The sequence below is a fragment of the Gigantopelta aegis genome, chromosome 3, assembly GCF_016097555.1.
Source record: "Gigantopelta aegis isolate Gae_Host chromosome 3, Gae_host_genome, whole genome shotgun sequence".
NCBI classification, from domain to species: Eukaryota; Metazoa; Mollusca; class Gastropoda; order Neomphalida; family Peltospiridae; genus Gigantopelta; species Gigantopelta aegis.
The window spans coordinates 74,059,063-74,079,471 of record NC_054701.1 but is presented as its reverse complement, the minus strand read 5'-3'; the positions used below and the strand labels follow the sequence as shown (position 1 = coordinate 74,079,471).

Genomic DNA, 20,409 nt, shown 5'->3' with positions numbered 1-20,409 from the left:
TTTTCTTAAATGAACTTTGGATTGATAATAATTTAAGTGCTATTCATTGAATATAATCCACATTCATTATTAGACCCCTATCGGTCCAAACGGAGGGGGTTATAGGTTTCATCTCTGTATTTCTGTCAGACTTTCCGTCTGTCAGTCCGTCCGTCCCATATAAAGTTTTCTGGATGTTTTTTTTCTCACAATTCCTCAAGATACTGAGCTGAAATTTTGTATATAATTTTATCATATATACCATTACATATCAAGTTTGATTTACACATTTTGACTGAATTGTGATCCTTGAACTTGTTTTCCGGACCTCCCCCACTCTACGAATGCCTCAATATATTTAGCTGAAATTTTGCGTGTAGCTTTATAGTGTACCATTACAGATCCTGTTTGACGTTCTTGACGCTTTACCTATTTTTGACAGATATGACCCTTGAATTTAGGAGATGCGACAATTTGTTTTACAATGCATCAATATATTGAGCTTAAAGTGACACGCCCTAGTTATGGCTAGTTGTTAACCATTATGGCGTTGTTTTTCGATATTAAACCCATTTTTTCACAAATAAATTTGCACTTTACTTACATTTTATTATTTAGAATACACATTTCCATTCACCTCTAGTGCTTTTTGGTAATCCTGGTAATCCTGATGTTTGTAAAACCACGAAATGCATTTTTTTTATTTCTTAAAAATCCACGTGCACTCGAGAAAAAAACGTTAAGCAAGCGAGGTCCAATCTATTTTTAGAGGGAATCTTCCTGTGTAAACGTCACAGACGTTGGTATACCACGTGACCGTTATCATTTTGGTTCGGTTTGTTTTCTCGTGCACGGTTCGCGCAATCAACATCCGATTTGTTGTCGTTTGCTTGTTCATTGGTGAGATTTGTTTTCAGTTTGTGAACATTTTCAGTAACAATAAAGTTCAGACAAGTAAGTATCTCAATACAAAACGTTACAAACCCTTAAAACCAATAATTTTGCTAAGTCTTACGTTATCTGGAGAGGGGATACAACCAGGACAGAACAGTTGGAACATGTCCAGGAGAGGTGATAGGAGCGCACCCCAAGTCTGTGCGCACTTTGTGAAATTTGTCGTGACGTAGGCATTGTTGTGGTTCGAGCGACATCTACCGGTGACATCAGAATACTAACTTTCAAAATTATTTCAAGCAATTGGGACATGGGGATTCCCATGGTATTTATCGATATAAAACCTGCTTTTTCACTCCATTTGATAAAAACGTGATCTAAGTGTGTTACAGGTTTGTAGATTAACCAAATTATAATTTATTTTTGCTAGATGGAACTAGGGCGTGCGGCTTTAAGTTTTGAATATAGCTTTATCATAGTAGTATACTATTATGATTTTCATAATGATTTACCCATTTTTGATAGAGTTATTGTCCTTGAACTGAGGAGATATGGCAAAAACAATTTGGACTCTTTTTTTTTTTTCTTCTTCTTCTTCTTCTTTTTTTTTGCAACACCAACATATTCAGCTGAAATTTTGTGTGTAGCTTTACAGATGAAGTTTGACTTTTATGATGATTTATCTATTCTTTGCAATGCCTCAATATATTGAGCTGTAATTTTGTGTATATCTTTAACATGTACTATTACAGATCAAGTTTGACTGTTGTAACAGTTTACCCATTTTTACAGTTTTAGCCCTTGAATTTAGGAGATACAAAAAATTGTTTGGCCCTGTAGGGACATGTATTGCTTTAGCAGTACTTTCAGAATGCTTGTTATACATATAATCTACACTCCATATTCATTACTATTCATCATATAATCTGCGCTCCCCGGTCATTATTATACACATGATTTACACACTTTTCTTTTATTAGTAATCTAACCTGCTCTGCATTAATCAATATAAATGCATTCTGCATTCCACAATTATGATTATATATATGTTCAGTTCTACACTGCACATTCATTGCTATACATATAAAACAGAATGTGTTGTCTAAATTATGTGTATAATAATGACCGGGGAGCGCAGATTATATGTATTGTAAACAATGAATGTTGAGGGTAGGTTACATTTACATGTATATATAGTAAGAAAGGGAATGAATGAATGAATGAATGTTTGTTTAACGACACCCCAGAACAAAAATACATATTGGCTATTGGGTGTCACAAATGGTTGTAAGAAAGGGAGAGTGCATATTATATGTATAGCAATGAATGGAGAGTGTATATTATATGTTATTGATGGTCTAGAGCTGGTATGAGATTTGTTTGTTTGGACATGATTCGAGTTGGTTTGGTTCTTTTTTTACCTGAATGAATCCATCATTAGATGTGTTAGACTGGTTCTCTGAGCTGACTTTGTCATGTTGTGATTCACTAGTACACACTAATGGCTAGTATCAGGCGAGGACTGTTGTGTAACCGCTGTGTCTATGGTATGAATAATTTCTATTTGTTGTATTTTTTCAGCAGATAATTTCTGTATATCCCGAAGGGCTTTGAGCTTGACAACATTTTCTTGCAGATTGGAGGATAACGTTTTATACTTCTTCTCTAGCTGCTCCAATCTATGATTGAGTGTGTCATTTTCCTTTCTCATTTGAAGGCTATCAAGTTGTAATGTTTCAACAACTCCCTTGTAGGATTCATGCATTGCTTTGAGTTGGTTAGCAAACTGCACACGAATATCACTAATCAGCTCTTCTGTACATTCCATATGATCATCCAGTCTTGATTCTTGGGTCCAAAAGGCTTCCCGTAAATTTGTCACCTTGTGACCAAAGTCTAATGCTGAACCTGTGCCCTGAATACTTTTCCGTATGGTGCATTTTGAGTGGTTGGATTTGGCTGGTGATTTTTTGGTTTTAAAAAGTGTCTTGACTTTAGTACAGTTGTGATCGTTGTTAATTTGGTATTCCGTATCAGAATCACAATCAGACCTAGCGAGTTCAACAACTGGAACAGTCTCAATATCAATGGATTCGATTTTGTTGGCATTTTCCATTGTCAATTCTGTGTTTATGATGGAAGGGTCTGAAGTATTCTTATCTTCAGTAATAGACTTCAGAACATTGCTGTCTTCCAGTTTCATTAGTTGTTGGAGATTTATGTTGCTGATTTATCCATTAGCCATTTTTCAGCAATTTCTGAAATAATTGGTACTTCATTGTTGTACCACAGATGGGCCTTCCCCTGGAACATTAAATGACAGTTAGTTCTGTAGACATGAAGTGTTCCCAATTTTAAGGGTTTTGCATCTTTGTCTACCAGTGATACACATATTTTATCTTCTGTGATTATCTTCTTTGTGTCATCAGTGACCTCTGTCCTTTTAACTCTTAGGCATTGGTCATTTTCGCTTTCTTTCCACTACCTATAAAAAATGGCCTGTCTGTACAACAGAAATCTGTCCGGTTTTAATATCTCACTTGCACATTTATTTTTGTTTTTCCAAGTAAATGCTGATAGGTCATTTTTCACATCGACAATGTTTTGTGTATTTTTTATTTTATTTATAGCCTTGTCTTTGTTAAGTGTATAATTCCTGGTTTCCTCGTTTTGTATTTTTAATGCTGGGCCATTGGAATTACATATGTCTGTGTTCTCACTGGTAATAGGATCAGATGATAAACAGACTTCCTCCAAGGGTTCCGGCACAGCTGTGGCCATTGTGGCCATGCAGCATATAGATTTCAATCACAAACATGGTATAAAAGTGTTAGGGGTCATTTAAGAAGTTGTTTAACAATTAACTGTCTTACCTCAGTTCTTAAATCAGCAAAGATCCCCTGATCTCCAAAAACTCCTTTAGTTAGAATCTTCTCCTAAAACAAGTTTCACCACAAGTTCCAATAGGTGTTATAAATAATTGGTCCAAGTCTTGGTTACCCAAACAGGGTGGAAACTTACTAAAATTAAATATTTCAGTGGAGCAAAATGATCTTGTTTTACTGTCTCAATGACCTAATTTTTTCATTAGCAACAAGGGATCATTCATATGCACTTTTTTCTACAGACAGGACAGTACATACCATGACCTTTGATATACCTGTTATGGAGCACTGGTTGGAACAACAATGAACCCATTTAGAAACATGGGGCCACCAAGGAGGTTCAATACTGTGACCATGCATAGCACTTAAGGCGAACACTATAGCGACTGAGCTGGATCCCACCCCAACATATATATATAATTATAAAAGAATCCTGCTTAATTAAAACTGCTGTCCTGGACAAAGGAGCTGGCATAAGTTGACACCTGTGCCCATGACAGGCGTGCACTACAACAGCTTGCTCTGAATGAGCACGTTAAGCCCTACAACCTGACCTAATTAAACTTGACAAAATTATGTTCTATGCTCACAATCACCAGTCACATTAATTTTTTTTTTTTTTTTTTTTTTTTATCTCAGGATTCCAGAGATGATAAAGGGAAAGAGTAGTTCTAGGAGAAATTCAATATCAGCAGTTTTTGATTTGCCTGTGTTTGTAAGTATAATTGTTTTTATTTAATGAAAACTGTTGGACTTTTTTCCTCTATTAGTATTTACTATAAACTGAAAACCCATATGTAAACCTTCTTGTGTTTAAAAACTGATTAACTCACACTTACTTTAAGTTCAGAAATCTTCTAGATTGTAATATTAGGGACTTTTACAACAGTATATGTCTAAAAATCGGTATCCAAGTTTTTGACATTTTCCGATCTCAATATACCTCAAAATTAAAGAATTAATTTTAATAACAAAATAGGTTAAAATGTTTTTAACATTCCTGGTATGTTTTACAGAGTGGGTGATATGATTACTCAAACAGTTTCAATAATCTTCATTCATTTATCAGCAAAACAAAAATCCTGGTTAATATTTTCTTTTTTCTTTGTTTGCTACCCCAATCAGCGCAAACGGAAGAGGATAAAAGGTGATGGTGATGATGTTAGCATTGGAAGTATTCAGAGTCTTGACACTGCAGGGATGAAGGTAATGATTTCTCTACACTTTATTCCATGCAGAGTTCCTACAGGATATGAAAAACCTGAAAATAGTGTTATGTAAACCTCCATTTTCAAAAACCTGAAAAAGCCCCCAAACTAAATAAACCCCAAAACTGAGGGAACTAAAACACACATAAGAATAATGTAAAAATTATGAAGAATTTTAGACATGTACTGAAATGACTTGTGTCAATGCATGTAAGTTTATGCATTAATTTGTGCTGATAACTAGAAGACACGTAAAAAGACACATTAGACTGAGTCAGTTGGCAAAGGCTGGACGTCGGAAACAAGATGTCAACCATGTAATACTGTAAATCAGGAAATGTTGGCGAGCATAAAATGTTAGCGAATTTAGTGAGGCCATACAAAATGCTAATATTTCGTGATGCTAAATTAAAGTAAATTTAAAGAGACATAAAATGACTGTTTTGAAAGTTTTGTGAAATTGTTTAGTCAAATATTAACTGAACACAAATCAGTGGTTGTATGCTATTGACTAAACTATAAGTATGGCACATTACTGCAATTTTCTACTTAATTTATGTTGTCTGTAAGCTGCATAACATTAAAATTTATAAAAAAAATATTATTTCTGCCAATCCTACAGGATTCTTTTTTGTGGGGGGGGGGAGGGAGGGGGATATGCCGATCTCGCTAAAGTTTTATGTTGCTAATATGTCACCTATTTGAGATTGCTAATATTTTATGATTTACAGTACTTAATGTATATATGGGATATATGGAATGGAAAGCTTTGACGATATCTAAGCACATTTTTAATTTAAGACTGTTATCTGAAATATAGTTATTTTATTATGACAGTAGGTCTAGGTAGTGAAAGAGAAAACCACATGCTGCCACGTACCTACTTTAAAGTTACTCCAGTCACTAGCAGTAAGGTATTTTTTTATATATATGCATTTTCCCATAAACACACAGATTGGGAAGGATCCCATGGCTCGAACTTAATAGTGGCACCAACCGCAATTACCATAGGTGCTATATTAATAGCCGTAGGTAAGAGGCTTTATCAATGGATGTTTTTCTTGCCATTGAAAAAATATTATTGCTGTTGGTTGAATGGATAATGTTTTGTTTTTAATTTTGTTTATTTGTTGAAAAAGTTACTGGTTTAAAATTGCTATAGAATGGCCATACATGTACATGAGTATTTTGCTTGCAGTAAAAAGTTAAAGTTTGTTTAAAGACACCCATTATAGTGCATTGATTTATTAATCATTCGTGGAATGTGAAATACAATGCAGAAAAGAAAATGCGCAGTCGGTCTAGGATAGTTGGGCTATTTCTCTTTCAAGCCAATGCTCCACAACAGTGTAACAGAGGATGTGGTATGTATACTATCCTGTCTGGGATGGTGCATATAAATGGTCCCTTGCTGCTAATCAGAAAGAATAGTCCCCTTATGTGATGGCGGCGGGTTTTCTCTCTCCCCGTGTGGTCTTTGGGGCGGGACGTAGCCCAGTGGTAAAGCATTCGCTTGATGTGCGGTCGTATGCTACCAAGATAAAGTCAATGCCAAAACACCCCACCCATAACGCTATCTTTGACAACCGATTTATGAAGTTGTTTGATGCGAAGCCTAATGCAATCTGCACATTTGGTCTTCGCATTAGGCAGCTTTTATCTGCTTCCAACATTGATCTTTCAGACATTTTGGAAACACCTTCATATTTTGTTTTGCCACCTTGGTGCATAAAACCACCTAAAATTGTGTTGGATCTCGTGCATCTGAAGAAAGATCGCACGGATCCAATTATTTATAACCAATATTTTATTGAAATAAAAGAGAAATACTGTGACTACATCCCTATTTACACGGATGGGTCACGGGATGGGAATTCTGTGGCTTGTGCCACAGTTTTTCCATCAGACAAAATAATCTCTATGAGATTGCCTGATTTGGCATCTATATTTAGTGCCGAAACTTTGGCAATTATTAAAGCCCTAAAGGAAATCAAAAACTCTAGCTCCTCTAAATTTATAATCTATACCGACTCACTTTCGTGTCTCCAGTCTTTACAATATATGAAGCTGGAACATCCCTTAATTGGGATGCTGATACGAAAGTGTCTTTTTATCTATTAAAGGGACGTACCCTAGTTTTTAAACACTAACGCATATTTTTGACTATTATAGCTGTTTTTGATAACTTAAATCATACTTAACTTAGATTGTATTGTTTAGATTATAAATTTTCGTACATTCTAAGTATTTTTGGTCACCCTGGTGTTTTTAATATCACAAAATGCATTTCTCATATTTTTAAAAACGCACGTGCGTCTGAGAAGTAACAGTTATGGAGTCGAGTTTTAGTCTATTTTTAGAGGGTAGTTCACCATTTCAGTCACAGACTCATGTTTCACTCAATCGTAACTTTATCCAAATGTGTTACAGGTTTATAGATTAACTAAACTTAGTGTTAATTTTCACAGTTTGAAACTAGGGTATGTCCCTTTAACAATAAGAATATTGTGTTTTGTTGGGTACCCAGCCATGTTGGCATCAGAGGCAATGAAAAGGCAGATTGTGCTGCCAAGTCTGCTTTGACTTTGCCACGTGCCAATGCTGGTATTCCCTATAGTGATCTCAAACATCACGTATATAATTATATCTTTTCTACTTGGCAAGATGATTGGAACAGTGCGGTCGCGAACAAGCTTCATTCTGTTAAGCCAGTCCTGAGAGAGTGGCAGTCCTCCTATAGGCGGTGCAGAAGGGATGAAATAGTCTTGTGTCGTGCTCGCATCGGACATACTTACATTACCCATTCATTTATTCTCAAGAAGGATCCTCCACCTCAGTGTGAGCATTGTCAGTGTACACTGACGGTGCACCATATTTTGGTGGAGTGTAATCATCTGATCCAGACTAGAAACGATATATTCGAAGCAAGGGATGTGGTGGAATCCTTTAGATTCCACCCTGAACTTGTACTAAAGTTTTTAAAAGAAACTGGATTTTATTCCAAATTTATATTTACTTTTGTGTAATATTTGATTTGCAACATAAATTTTACCTTTATAACAAATGTGATATGTATTATTTTGTACAGCTCTTTACACTGTCTTTGACTTAAAATTTCAAATTTCATGTACCACTGCACAGCTCTGTACACTGTTTTTAACCTAACCTTTTATTTTTTATTTTTACCATTGTATGACACCCAATAGCCGATGTATTATTTGTGCTGGGGTGTCGTTAAACATCCATTCAATTCAATTCAATTCAATGATGTGTGGTCGGTCTGGGATTGATCCCCGTCAGTGGGCCAATTGGGCTATTTCTTGCTCCAGCCAGTACACCACAACTGGTATATCAAAGGTCGTGGTATGTATTATCATGTCTGTGGGATGGTGTATATAAAAGATCCCTTGCTGCTAATTGAAAAGAGTAGTCCATGAAGTGGCGACAGCAGGTTTTCTCTCAATATCTGTGTGGTCCTTAACCATATGTCCGACACCATATAACTGTAAATAAAAGGTGTTGAGTGCGTTTTTGAATAAACCCTTCCTTCCTTCCTTCCTTCCTTCCTTCCATTGCACATTAATTGAATGATTTACCCCAAATCACATCCCCTCTTCAGCATATGAATGAGTCAAAAGGATATTTCCCTTTGTTTTAGTTTTTAATGATGTACCATGTATTAGGGTCCTTTGTAGAAAATTAAAGGTCCACAATCATGGCACATTATTAATACACAGTATATAAAAAAAATACATAACGATTACATTATTAACCATAAAAAACAAAAATACCACCTCAATTATTAATAAAGCGACTTTTTGTAAAACGCTTGGGGGGGGAAAAAAAACACTGATCCAGTCGATTTGACCATCATCTGACCTGTGACGTAGCATCAGGTGAATTCCACTTGTTAATTAGTAGGTTAGCATGGCGACAGCATGTATTGATTCTTCGGAAAATAGCTCATTCTTATCGGACGTTAGTTTGGACATTTCGGACTTGTCGCATTTGTCTATTTATTCTAATGCTACCTTGATTGGTGAGGAAGAAGGAGGAAATCCGTTAGAGGTACTTCCCTATCAGTTTGAACCGTAGTACATCGGCGATGATCCGTCGAGCCAAATGCAGTCGGCCTATTTGTAGCCCGGAGCCTGGATGTCGCCCGGTGACAAAACCAAAACCCGAATGTTAATGCCGAGGTGTACATTGTTCATATTTGGCACAAAGATACACCTTAACACGATGCATTTATATATGTTAAAAAAATAAATGTAGGAAAACTATTTAAAAAAAACAACAACTAATTAATATTAACTGATGACTGGATAGCATTTAAATAATTAATGTATTGCAATTATTATTAAAAACAAATGCACGTACATACTTTAAATATGTACATACATTAAAAAACATCATTAAATATATTAAACAAGGCGCATTTATCGTCAGTCTAATCATTACTTGGTTACAGACATCTACGATTGGTACGGTACCTGTTTCGTTTACAAAATATGAAAATAGAAGATTTTATTGTTCGAAGTTAATCCTTTAATTGGTTAACTAAAGGCTTATTTGCAAAAGCAATACATGTCTACAGATTTCGCAGACATCGGTAGCTCGGACAGCATGTGACACAGTCGGCTCACTACGAGACCAAGGAATCTAAGTGGTTGTGTGTGTACTGCCAATATGCTATGGTGTCTGTGATTATGTAATGTCATTGTAAAGAGGTGTTTTCAGACATCAGATGCATGTTTATTTCTAATTTGCTCTGTCGGTGTCGGAAGGTGTGAATTCCATTTTAATGAACAGAATAACACTGATGTACGTTTGTTCCCATCAATTTGTGGTCGGATGGTATAAATGTCACAGTAACGGTGGTCGTTGTAACGAGGTCTGGCTGTATATGTTAAAACAATAAATGTATGAAAAATATGTTTTTGGAAAAATCGCATTAACATTCTGTAGGCCTATCTGTTTTTGTTTTCGGGCGATGTTCGGGATATCGTTATGTACAGCCCGAACATGAAAAATGCTCTTTTTTTTCTAAAAATATTTTTCCTACATTTATTTTTTTAACATACCAATATAAATGCATCGTGTTGAGGTGTATCTTTGTGTCAAATATGAACAATGTACACCTCGGCATTAACATTCGGGCTTTGTTTTTGTCTCCGGGCTGCAAATAGGCTGAACAGAGAGGATACAGGCTTGAAACAGACAAGTTCTTTTAACAAAAGTTTCGGTGCCATTCCCATCGACCATCTTAGATAATTGTCGTAATCCCCAGGTGTGAAGTGGTCATTGCAAATCGAATCCCATCTTGACGGTCCTTTCCAATACGCACGTGTTCGGTTTAAGAACTGCTTCCGTGCAAACAATGTCAGTTTGTCTTTTGGAAAAATATGCAAGATAATATATGAATTATATAAATCGTTTATGAGATATGTATATATGGATCTCATGTACTAACTATTATATAATTGCATCCTAGAAATCCGTAACGACTGTTAAACCTACATGTATGTGAAGTCTTGAATTTAATAACCATCTTTCTTTAAGACTTTAAAAACACTCAGATACTCCTTCTGACTATTTTAATCTGTATTAAAATGCCATTTATTCTTAGGCTGCATGTCAACTTACCATGTACATAGGATTAACAACATGCCTACATGTACATGTGTACATGTATGTTGACTACCTGTACATTGGTAAATACATGGACTAATACTGAAAGACTAAAACTTGACTTAAAAACAAATTTATGCAATATACAGAATTCAACACTGCCTCTGGAACAACTAAGTCTTCATAATGATATTTGGGATGGTGCATATGAAAGATCACTTACTACTTATAGGAACAATGTAATGGTTTTCATCTCTATGACTGTCAAAATGACCATATGTTTCATTAAAGCCGCACACCCTAGTTCCATCCAGCGAAAATAAATTATAATTTGGTTAATCTACAAACCTGTAATGCACTTAGATCACGTTTTTATCAAATGGAGTGAAAAAGCAGGTTTTATATCGATAAATACCATGGGAATCCCCATGTCCCAATTGCTTGAAATAATTTTGAAAGTTAGTATTCTGATGTCACCGGTAGATGTCGCTCGAAGCACAACAATGCCTACGTCACGACAAATTTCACAGACTTGGGGTGCGTTCGTTTCACCTCTCCTGGACATGTTCCAACTGTTCTGTCCTGGTTGTATCCCCTCTCCAGATATCGTAAGACGTAGCAAAATTATTGGTTTTAAGGGTTTGTAACATTTTGTATTGAGACACTTACTTGTCTGAATTTTATTGTTACTGAAAATGTTCACGAACTGTGAAGAAAAATCTTACAAATGAACAACAACAAATCGGATGTTGATTGCGCGAACCGTGCACGAGAAAACAAACCGAACCAAAATGATAACGGTCACGTGATATACCAACGTCTGTGACATTGAAATGGAAATATCCCCTCTAAAAATAGATTGGACCTCACTTGCTTAACGTTTTTTTCTCGACAGGACGTCCTGTGAAAAAATGCAAAAAATGCATTTCGTGGTTTTACAAACATCAGGATTACCAAAAAGCACTTCAGGTGAATGGAAATGTGTATTCTAAATAATAAAATGTAAGTAAAGTGCAATTTTATTTGTGAAAAATGGGGTTTAATAGCGAAAAACAATGCCGTAATGGTTAACAAATAGCCGTAACTAGGGTGTGTCCCTTTAATAGCCGATGATTAATAAATCAATGTGCTCTAGTGGTGACATTAAACAAAACAAACTTTTTTTTATAATGGTATTGTTATTTAATCATATCCTAAGACCAACCTATTTGTGTCTATATAACAAGCATTATAAGATTTCGATATTACTCAAGGGTATATACAAGTCCTAATGAAAGAGAATTAATATGGAATTGCACATTGTTTGTTCTGAGAATAGCTTGAATAGTGCAATCTGTAAATTAATATCTGTGGAGTCTGGAATTGTGTTGGCACCATATACAAAACAGGATCAATACCTGCTGAGTGTTCATTTTTATAGAACGGCCACTTCAGACTCGCTTGGCTGTGATTGAAATTGACTTTTAGAAGTTCTGTGTCAATCTGTTGCATGTTCCAGTAATGGAAGATGCGTGTTGTCATGAATAAAAGTCACTGTGCAAACACTGATGCACCTTGCGTCTCAGCCATTCGCATCAAATATTAATAGTCACGAGTGGAGCCGTGCTGGTTTTCCATTCACTGAAGTACCCTGTGTTGGTGAGATCGGCTTACAAATAAACACTTGATCAAGCTGTTCAGTTTCTCAATTGGCTGTTACAAAAAAACAAAAAACACTTAATGTTGAAGTGGTTATCTTGTTCATCTTGACATAGACATGTAATATTGGTATGATAATTCTCGAAACAACAACAGAAAAACCTCGTGAACCAAACTTGCTTAATTTGTTTATGGTGGTGTCTCAATAATTGTCGTCTTGGTATGACGTCAGTTCTTGAGAGCACCTTCACAGTACGAGTGGGCTAATCTTGCTGATGTGTAATTATGTTGTGCGGCTGGTGTGTTGTGACGTATAACAGTTCCTGCCTTTTGCTCGGGCCAATTGTTGTTTGGTGCCTTGGTGATGGAAAATATTTTGATTGCTTGATACGGCTTTATTGGCATGGGACGATTTTATACAAATGATAAAAATTTGTCAGCATGGATCTACACGTTATTAAACAGAAAGGAATCTGTGTGAAATGTTTATGTGAGAAAACTTTACCTATGTTTGTGTCTGGAACTGACCAGGATATAGAACTTTATCATGTAAGTGTTTGTTAGAACATTTTTGTCATAACCTTTTTATTATTTTTATTTGGAAAACTAAAGGAAATTCTGTATTTGTGTGACATTCGATAGAATTTTTATTCATATTAATTCCACCAATTATTTTATTCTATATGCCAGCCACAAATGATATTTTTACAATAAATTGTTTTTAAAAAGTTTTAAAATTATAGAAAGGAATAGTTATAAAACATGTGTTATTGTTTATTTTGGATTATAAAAAAAAGAAAGAAAAGAAGTTGTCTGTAAAGTTTTGAAATTTATTTTATATATAATTACAAACTTTCTGCTGAACATTATAGATTTACTATAGCTTGATTGGATGACATCACTAAAAAACCAAATGTTATCCTTCGATAAACATCAGAAAAAGACGTCATTATGTAAAACAGGTCATGAAAGGGATGTGTGTTTTTAACTAAATAAGTTGTGTTTGTAATTATAAAAATAGTTTTTCATTTTATGTGAATTTATACAATTTGTGACTTATACAGCGATAAATTAAAAACAAAATGACAAACAGTTTTTATATTAAAATATTCTATCATTTAGCTTTGTTGGAAGCATAATATTGATATGGAATTCCAAAACATCAATATTGTATAAATTACCAATTCCAGCAAAATCCTCGACCCCCCACCCCCCAAAAAATTAAAATAAATAAAATAAAATAAAATAAAATAAAAACAAAAATAATAAAAATCCCCAAATTCAATAATAATAATAATATATATATATTTTTTTTAAGACAAGTGGTAACTTAAAGTGGCCACTTGAGCATTATATGTTTTTTAAAATTAAATTTTATTCCAAGTACATGTATTTCTCATGTTTCCTATAGTAATCATATTCTTTTTCAGAAAAAATCTAAGAGATCACTCTTACGAGTTTCATCTTTAGTCAACCTGCTTTCTCCAAGTAACAAGGTAAGTCAAAATCACTGTCATTAAGAAATGAAACTGTCATTATTAACAAATATTATATTTTTGGTAATGCCTCTAACAAATATGTAGTGTAATGTTCGGTAGATTTATTATCATTAATAGCATATATATAAATGATATTTTGGGTAATGCCTCTAACAAGAAAAAGAGCATGTAGCAGTGTCATTATTGGCCTAAATGTGATTTCAGGTAATGTCTTAAGCATCAAATAATTGTCAAATTATTAACATAAATGCCTTTTTGTGTAATGACTACCTGTAACAGGCCTCACAATTTAAAATTTATGGAAAACACTTTCTTAGTTCCATGCCATATACTCATTGAAACCTATTGAAAACTTTAAATTCTGTGATTTTGTTAACACACTAACGTCACCAGGGTTTTATCACGTGTGTTTCTAGACTCCGGTAATGGGCACCATTCCCCACCATTCTAAAGAGGCTATGTCGTTTTTTATTCCCAATTTTGGAGTAAAAAATTCCCAATCTGAATGTAAATCTCATTCACTTGACAAACCTTCCCTCCCCAATGCACAATAGATATATTTATTTGAATAAACATAAGTACATTACTTTTTTAATTCTAACTTGGCTTAATACAATGTTTTTAAAATGAAACTGAAATTCCTAATTTTTGGTAAAACGATGCTAAAATTCCCAATGTCAAAGCCATGGGTGTCAAGTCAAATTTTTTAAATGAAACCCTGGTCACTGGAAATATTGTTTCATGACATCCAGACACCTTCTGTAACCTTGATCTTTGGTCTTTTTGTTACAAACAAAGGGTAAAATTACATACCCGAAAATCTTGATAATTAATTAATACATTTTAATAAAAAAAAATTTTTTTTATAATAAGTGAACTTCTGTTTCGAATTTGTCAAAGTACATGAAATGCAGTGTCCCAATTTCAAAAGATTTGAACCCCATAACAGACTAGTAGGGACACTTTTGGTCTGTTTTGGTTTTATTATGTACCCTCAAATTATTTTTGGCAAATAAAAGCTTGCTAAACACAAGGTATTTTTAGTGCAGTAATGTTATTAATAGCTGCTGAAGCTTTGTAGATATTGATAAATGCATTTCAAGTTATTTTAATATACTCAAAGCTTAATATTTTTGTGGTATTGAGGTGAAATATTTTGAGGTTACCATGTTTCTACTTAATTTGGAAATATCATGGTGTATGATGGGTTTTTTTTTTTTAATAATAAATTTTGTATGTGTATATATGAATGTATGTATGTATGTGTGGATGGATGTATGAGTCTGAACATGTATATGTATATGTATGTCCATGTACATCGTCGATATGTAAATAGACCTTTTTCATCTTAATGTCTTTGTATGTGTGCATGTGTATAACGGAAGGAATATTTTAAGAAATAAATCTTTGTAGCAAAAAAAAAAATGAATTTTGGGTATATTTATTTTATGTCACAGTGTTTATCACCTCAACTTTAATGTATTCTAAAGCCCTGTAAAACCATTCTGATGAACATATATGATTTTGTATTGAAAGTTATGTTTATGATTCATGCCATCTGCTGGCTTGGATACACCTGTATTGTTTGGAATACTAGCTTATAATTCTGTTTGGACAGGTCAAAAGATACACAGGGTGTTCTTCTCCATATTATGTTCGTTCACGTTTGTCATAATTTACTTTCATCCCAGTGCACATATTTTAACAAGTTTAGTGTTTTCCCTAGAAATTTGGCAAGGCATGGTAGACTAAACACTTTTAAGACATTTTCAGGACATTTAGTTAATATACACCAGATTGATATGTTCACCATTTTGTAAATTTTATCTTTTGTTTACAGCGACCATCAAGTTTCAAAGTGCCTAACACACCATGTCTGCGCCAGAACCTGTCCCCGTACAAAGCTCCAACACCGTCTCCGGCCAAGAGACGTCTCACCCGCACGTGGAGCGATATGATGGCTACCGGCGGGACGTTTCCCAGTCTCAACAGCAAGGACCTCAAGAGACAAGAAGTAAGTGGCTACAGCAGGTAGTTTTGGGCTTATACAGCAATTTATTCAGGCGTTCTGTGGGTCTGAACATGGGGCCCCTTCACAAAATAAAGTGGCACTGAAAATTCCCCATTTCTGCACTAAAATTCCCAACATACAGTAAAATCTTGTTGGGTCGAACTCGGAAGGGTCGAATACACTGCAACCCTCAAACCAAAAACACTTACACATTGTTGACCGAATGATTTATATTTAAATTTATATTTTTTTTTAAAAAGAAAAAAAGAAGGAAATGTATTATTAAATGACGCACTCAACATATTTTATTTACGGTTATATGGCGTTGGACTTATGGTTAAGAACCATGCATATATTGTGGGAGGAATCCCACTGTCGCCACTTCATGAGCTACTCTTTTTATGCACTTTTATATGCACCATCCCATAAACAGGATAGCACATACCACGGCCTTTGATGTACCAGTCGTTGTGCACTGGCTGGAACAAGAAATAGCCTAATGGGCCCACTGACGGGGATCGATCCTAAACTGACCGCACATCAAGCAAGAGCTTTACCACTGGGCTACGTCTCACCCCGCTTTGTAAATTGGCTGCAACAAAACGACACATCCAGTGTGAGCCCTGATTACTCAATTGAACTTCATATAAAGGGCATGTCATATTTTAATCACTTGTCTATAAATGGCACAAGAAGAACGGGTCAAATTTTTATATTTTCTTCTTCTTGAGCAAGTCACCGCCGTGGTAAAATACAAATCCTGGAAGAAATCCCATATATGTATTTTGTGTAGTGATATTGCAATGATCAGTTACAATCAAAAACTGGTCTTCAGGCCTCAAATTTGGCAACTTGGATGTCAATGCCATATGGCCTTGACCAATGGAGATTTTTTTTCGGTCATTACAACCAGAAGACAGGAGCAAAATAGTTCTTTAAACTTGATTGATGAATAGATTGAATGTGTAAATCTATAGGCAACCATAATGGAACACCTCATGATATTGAGTTGAAATTTTGTGTAACTTTACCATGTAGGTACCATTACAGATCAGGTTTGACTTTCATGGCAATTTACTCTTTTAATTTTTAATTTTAATTTTATTATTATTTTTATTTTTTTACCCATTTATAGCCCTTGGAAATTTGTTGGGTCTGGTAGGGGACATGTATTGCTTTAGCAGTACTCTCTTAATACTTGTTAATTGTTTTTTTTCATGGTTCATATGGATCATGGAGATCCTTGAAAGTCATAGAAATTGCAAATTGTTATTTTGTGTGGTTTGAGGTGCATGTTAATTAATGATTATGCAAGTTATGATAATTAATTTTAATCCCATTTAAAATAACACAAATTAAGATTTTTATCATTTTCAAATATTGTAAATCCATGAAAATCTGAAGAAAAAAAAAAGGGATTTTATCAGTAGCAAAGTGTGTGTACTTTGTTTATCTATAGGGATTGGTGTTTTTAATACTGTTCTCCAGAGTGTTGATTTCATCAACAAAGTGTGGATCAAGAGTATGGAAATTAATTTGCACTGGAAAAAGGTCTCATGTCTCGCAATAATGTGTTGACACAATTCCTAAGAGATGTTTTCAGGCTTGGCTTTTATTATTTAGTACAGTATTCAGTTTCCTCCCATTCGTATGCCGTGAAAGCCAGCAACACCCATCAAATGCCAGGCTTGTTTGCAGTTTCTACCCACTGCACACTGATGAAGGGTAATTGCCTTCAAGAGTTGTCATTGTTTAAGGTGTTGTATCCCCGCAGGGCTTATTTGCAGTCCGCACTTTGATGTGTTTCAAAGCAAGATGAATATCTCTTCATTGTCTGTTTAAAGCAATTGCTCACTGACTTGGGATTCCAACTCTGCATTGTTCATCTAGTTTTCAAGGATAGCTGTGTACATTATCGAAGCTGGTCTCAGTTAATGATTATGGTAGAGGGAGGACAAGTGAACTGGTGTTAACAGCCGTTAAATGGGTTTGTGCTCATATTGTTTTCAAGACTGTGATGTACATCTGTATGCAAAGTGAGGATGATTATGCTTGATGGTGTTTCCTGATTGTTTGATTGACGTCAAAACTACAACAACAACAAGAAGACAGCATTAATAAAAATTATTGTGTTAAATATTGTTCATCACTACACAAACAATTAAAATGCTTTATCATAAATGTACATATATTTGTAAATATACATGGATCTTGAATGTATTGCCTTTGCAGTGATGTTGATGTTGAACTAGAAGCATGTACATTTAGCTTATTGTATTGTTTGTTTTACTATTATATAACAATTTGTTGATTAACATGGGGTGGGACGTAACCCAGTGGTAAAGCGCACACCGGATGCTCGGTTGGTTTATGATCCCTGTCGGTGGGCCCATTGGCCAATTAACGTTCCAGCCAGTGCACCACAACTGGTATATCAAAGGCTGTGGTATGTGCTATCCTGTCTGTTAGAAAGTACATCTAAAAGATCCCTTGTCACTAATGGAAAAATGTGGGTTACCTCTCTGACTGTCAAAATGACCATATGTTTGACATTCAGTAGCCCATAATTAATCATTCATTGTGCTCTAGTGGTGGTGTTAAACAAACCAAACTTTTTTTGTTGTTGATTATCACAGTAATACCTGAAAAAATGAAATGAAATTGTTTATTGACATCCCAGCACTTGTTTAATCAACATTAGTGGTTCATGCTTACATATACACATACTTGAAGTCTTCTTTTCACTTAGTAGTTCCATAGACAGGACAGTACATACCCTGATCTTTTACTTATAGCATTGGAATATATACGCCAATGTATTCAACAATGGGCATTGATCCTACATGCCCATTCAGGGTTTCTGCCAGAGGGTATGAAAGATAAAATTATGTACCCTAAACTCTTGGAAATTAATAGATAGATTTTTATAATTTTTAACATGTTTAACATTTGTCTAAGTACATGAAATGCAGCGTTGAATTTCAAAAGATTTCAAACCCATAACACTTAGTGGGGGCACTTATGGTCTGGTTTTATTGCGCACCCTCAAATTATTTTCTGGCAGAAAGCCTGCCATTGCACCTAAAGGTAGTAATAAACCAAATAACTTATGGCTGTGTCAAAGTTTGAGGTGCACCCAATTTTTGATAGAGAAGTGAACACCGCAAGTCCTGTGATTGGTGATAAATGTGAGTGTGTTGGTTGTAAAAAAAAAAATAGTTTTCATCTTGGCAAAACATTTATGCAATTTTATTTCATCTAGTACCACTGTGTCAAGTAGTCTTGTGCTTGAAACATGTATGGGGTACCTGTAAAAATAAAGTACTAGAATTTTGTGAGGAACTAGGGTAGTCATAGATGCTACCCGTTATCTCAGAAATGAGCAGTCTGACCCCCAATTTTTTCTGATTAGCTTTAAGGGTGAGGGGTGGTAGTATTTATATCTCTGGCATTTATGTCAATTGATATGCTGCAGGTAGGAGTTTTAGCCACATATATTACTATTGTCGTCTATAGGATTTGATTTGATAGTATACACCCGAAAGCACCTTTCTGTTGTTGACTTTTTATATACATGTATATATGTGGATATATATATGTATATACACATGTATACACTTTTGTCTTATTTTTGTTTTATCTTTGTCATTTTTATTTCATCTTTGTCTATTGTCATCTATGGGATTTGATTTGATAGTAATATACACCCTAAAGCACCTTTCTGTTGTTTACTTTTTATGTATATATGTATATATATATATATATATATATATATATACACACACACACACACACACACACACACACACACACACACACACACACACACATGTATACACTTTTGTCTTATTTTTCAATTGTTTGTTTAATCTTTGTAAGATGAAGTTTTTTTTCTTTTCTTGGTGTGGGAAAGTAATTTTGTGATGAATTGTAATCTGTTAAGCCATGGTAGATGATGCAAGTAACTTTGGCAGCTATTGTCTGTGGTTTCTGTGTCCTTCAGGCCAGATTGATGTGGGATAATCCATGGCCACATAATAAGACTTGTACTTGACCTTTATATGTCAGGCAGGTAGCATGTGCGCTGGGCGGTTTTATGACACACCTTGTATTAATTACTTTTCATTGACGGATTTATCATTCGTCTGGCAGGTTTAGGTTGATTAATTTATAGACTGTATATATCAGGTTGTTGAGTTTGGTCAGTAAGCATATACAGTAGCATTAGGGGTGTGTTTGGGCTGAGGTGGATCATTTATATTAGTTTAGTATCAAAGATCACGATTGACTGGGACGAAGAGACAGTTGCCACTCGAAAGACGCAATATGCTTTCTGATAATCAGTTTCACAAGCAGCTTTTGCTTTCCATTTTAAACATTGTACAGTGAAACCTGTTTAAATCGGACCCTCAATAACCTGGACTCCTGTCAAAACCGCCCAAGTTTCACGGTCTCGAATTTTTTAAATTCTAAAACGTGACACACTAAATACCTGATCTTGTCTTAATTGGATAAATATTAGGTCCCCAGCATGATCCAGTTTAGATATATTTCACTGTACAAAAATTCTGATTAGGACAACCAAAATTAAATTAGAATTAAAAGATTGCTAGTTTAATGAAATCTACATAAAATTAGAATATAGTTTTATGTCCGTACAAGTG

At 34.8% G+C, this 20,409-nt stretch overlaps 1 protein-coding gene across 1 annotated transcript in view; it reads left to right on the top strand.

The window, feature by feature from the left end:
- LOC121392498 (rho guanine nucleotide exchange factor 3-like) overlaps window positions 1-20,409 on the top strand; it is a 37,368-nt gene that overhangs the window by 5,596 nt on the left and 11,363 nt on the right. The window contains exons 2-5 of the mRNA XM_041523690.1: window positions 4,398-4,473; window positions 4,884-4,964; window positions 13,666-13,731; window positions 15,575-15,748. Coding sequence (XP_041379624.1) covers window positions 4,398-4,473; window positions 4,884-4,964; window positions 13,666-13,731; window positions 15,575-15,748 — 397 coding nt within the window. The remainder of the gene's footprint in view (window positions 1-4,397; window positions 4,474-4,883; window positions 4,965-13,665; window positions 13,732-15,574; window positions 15,749-20,409) is intronic.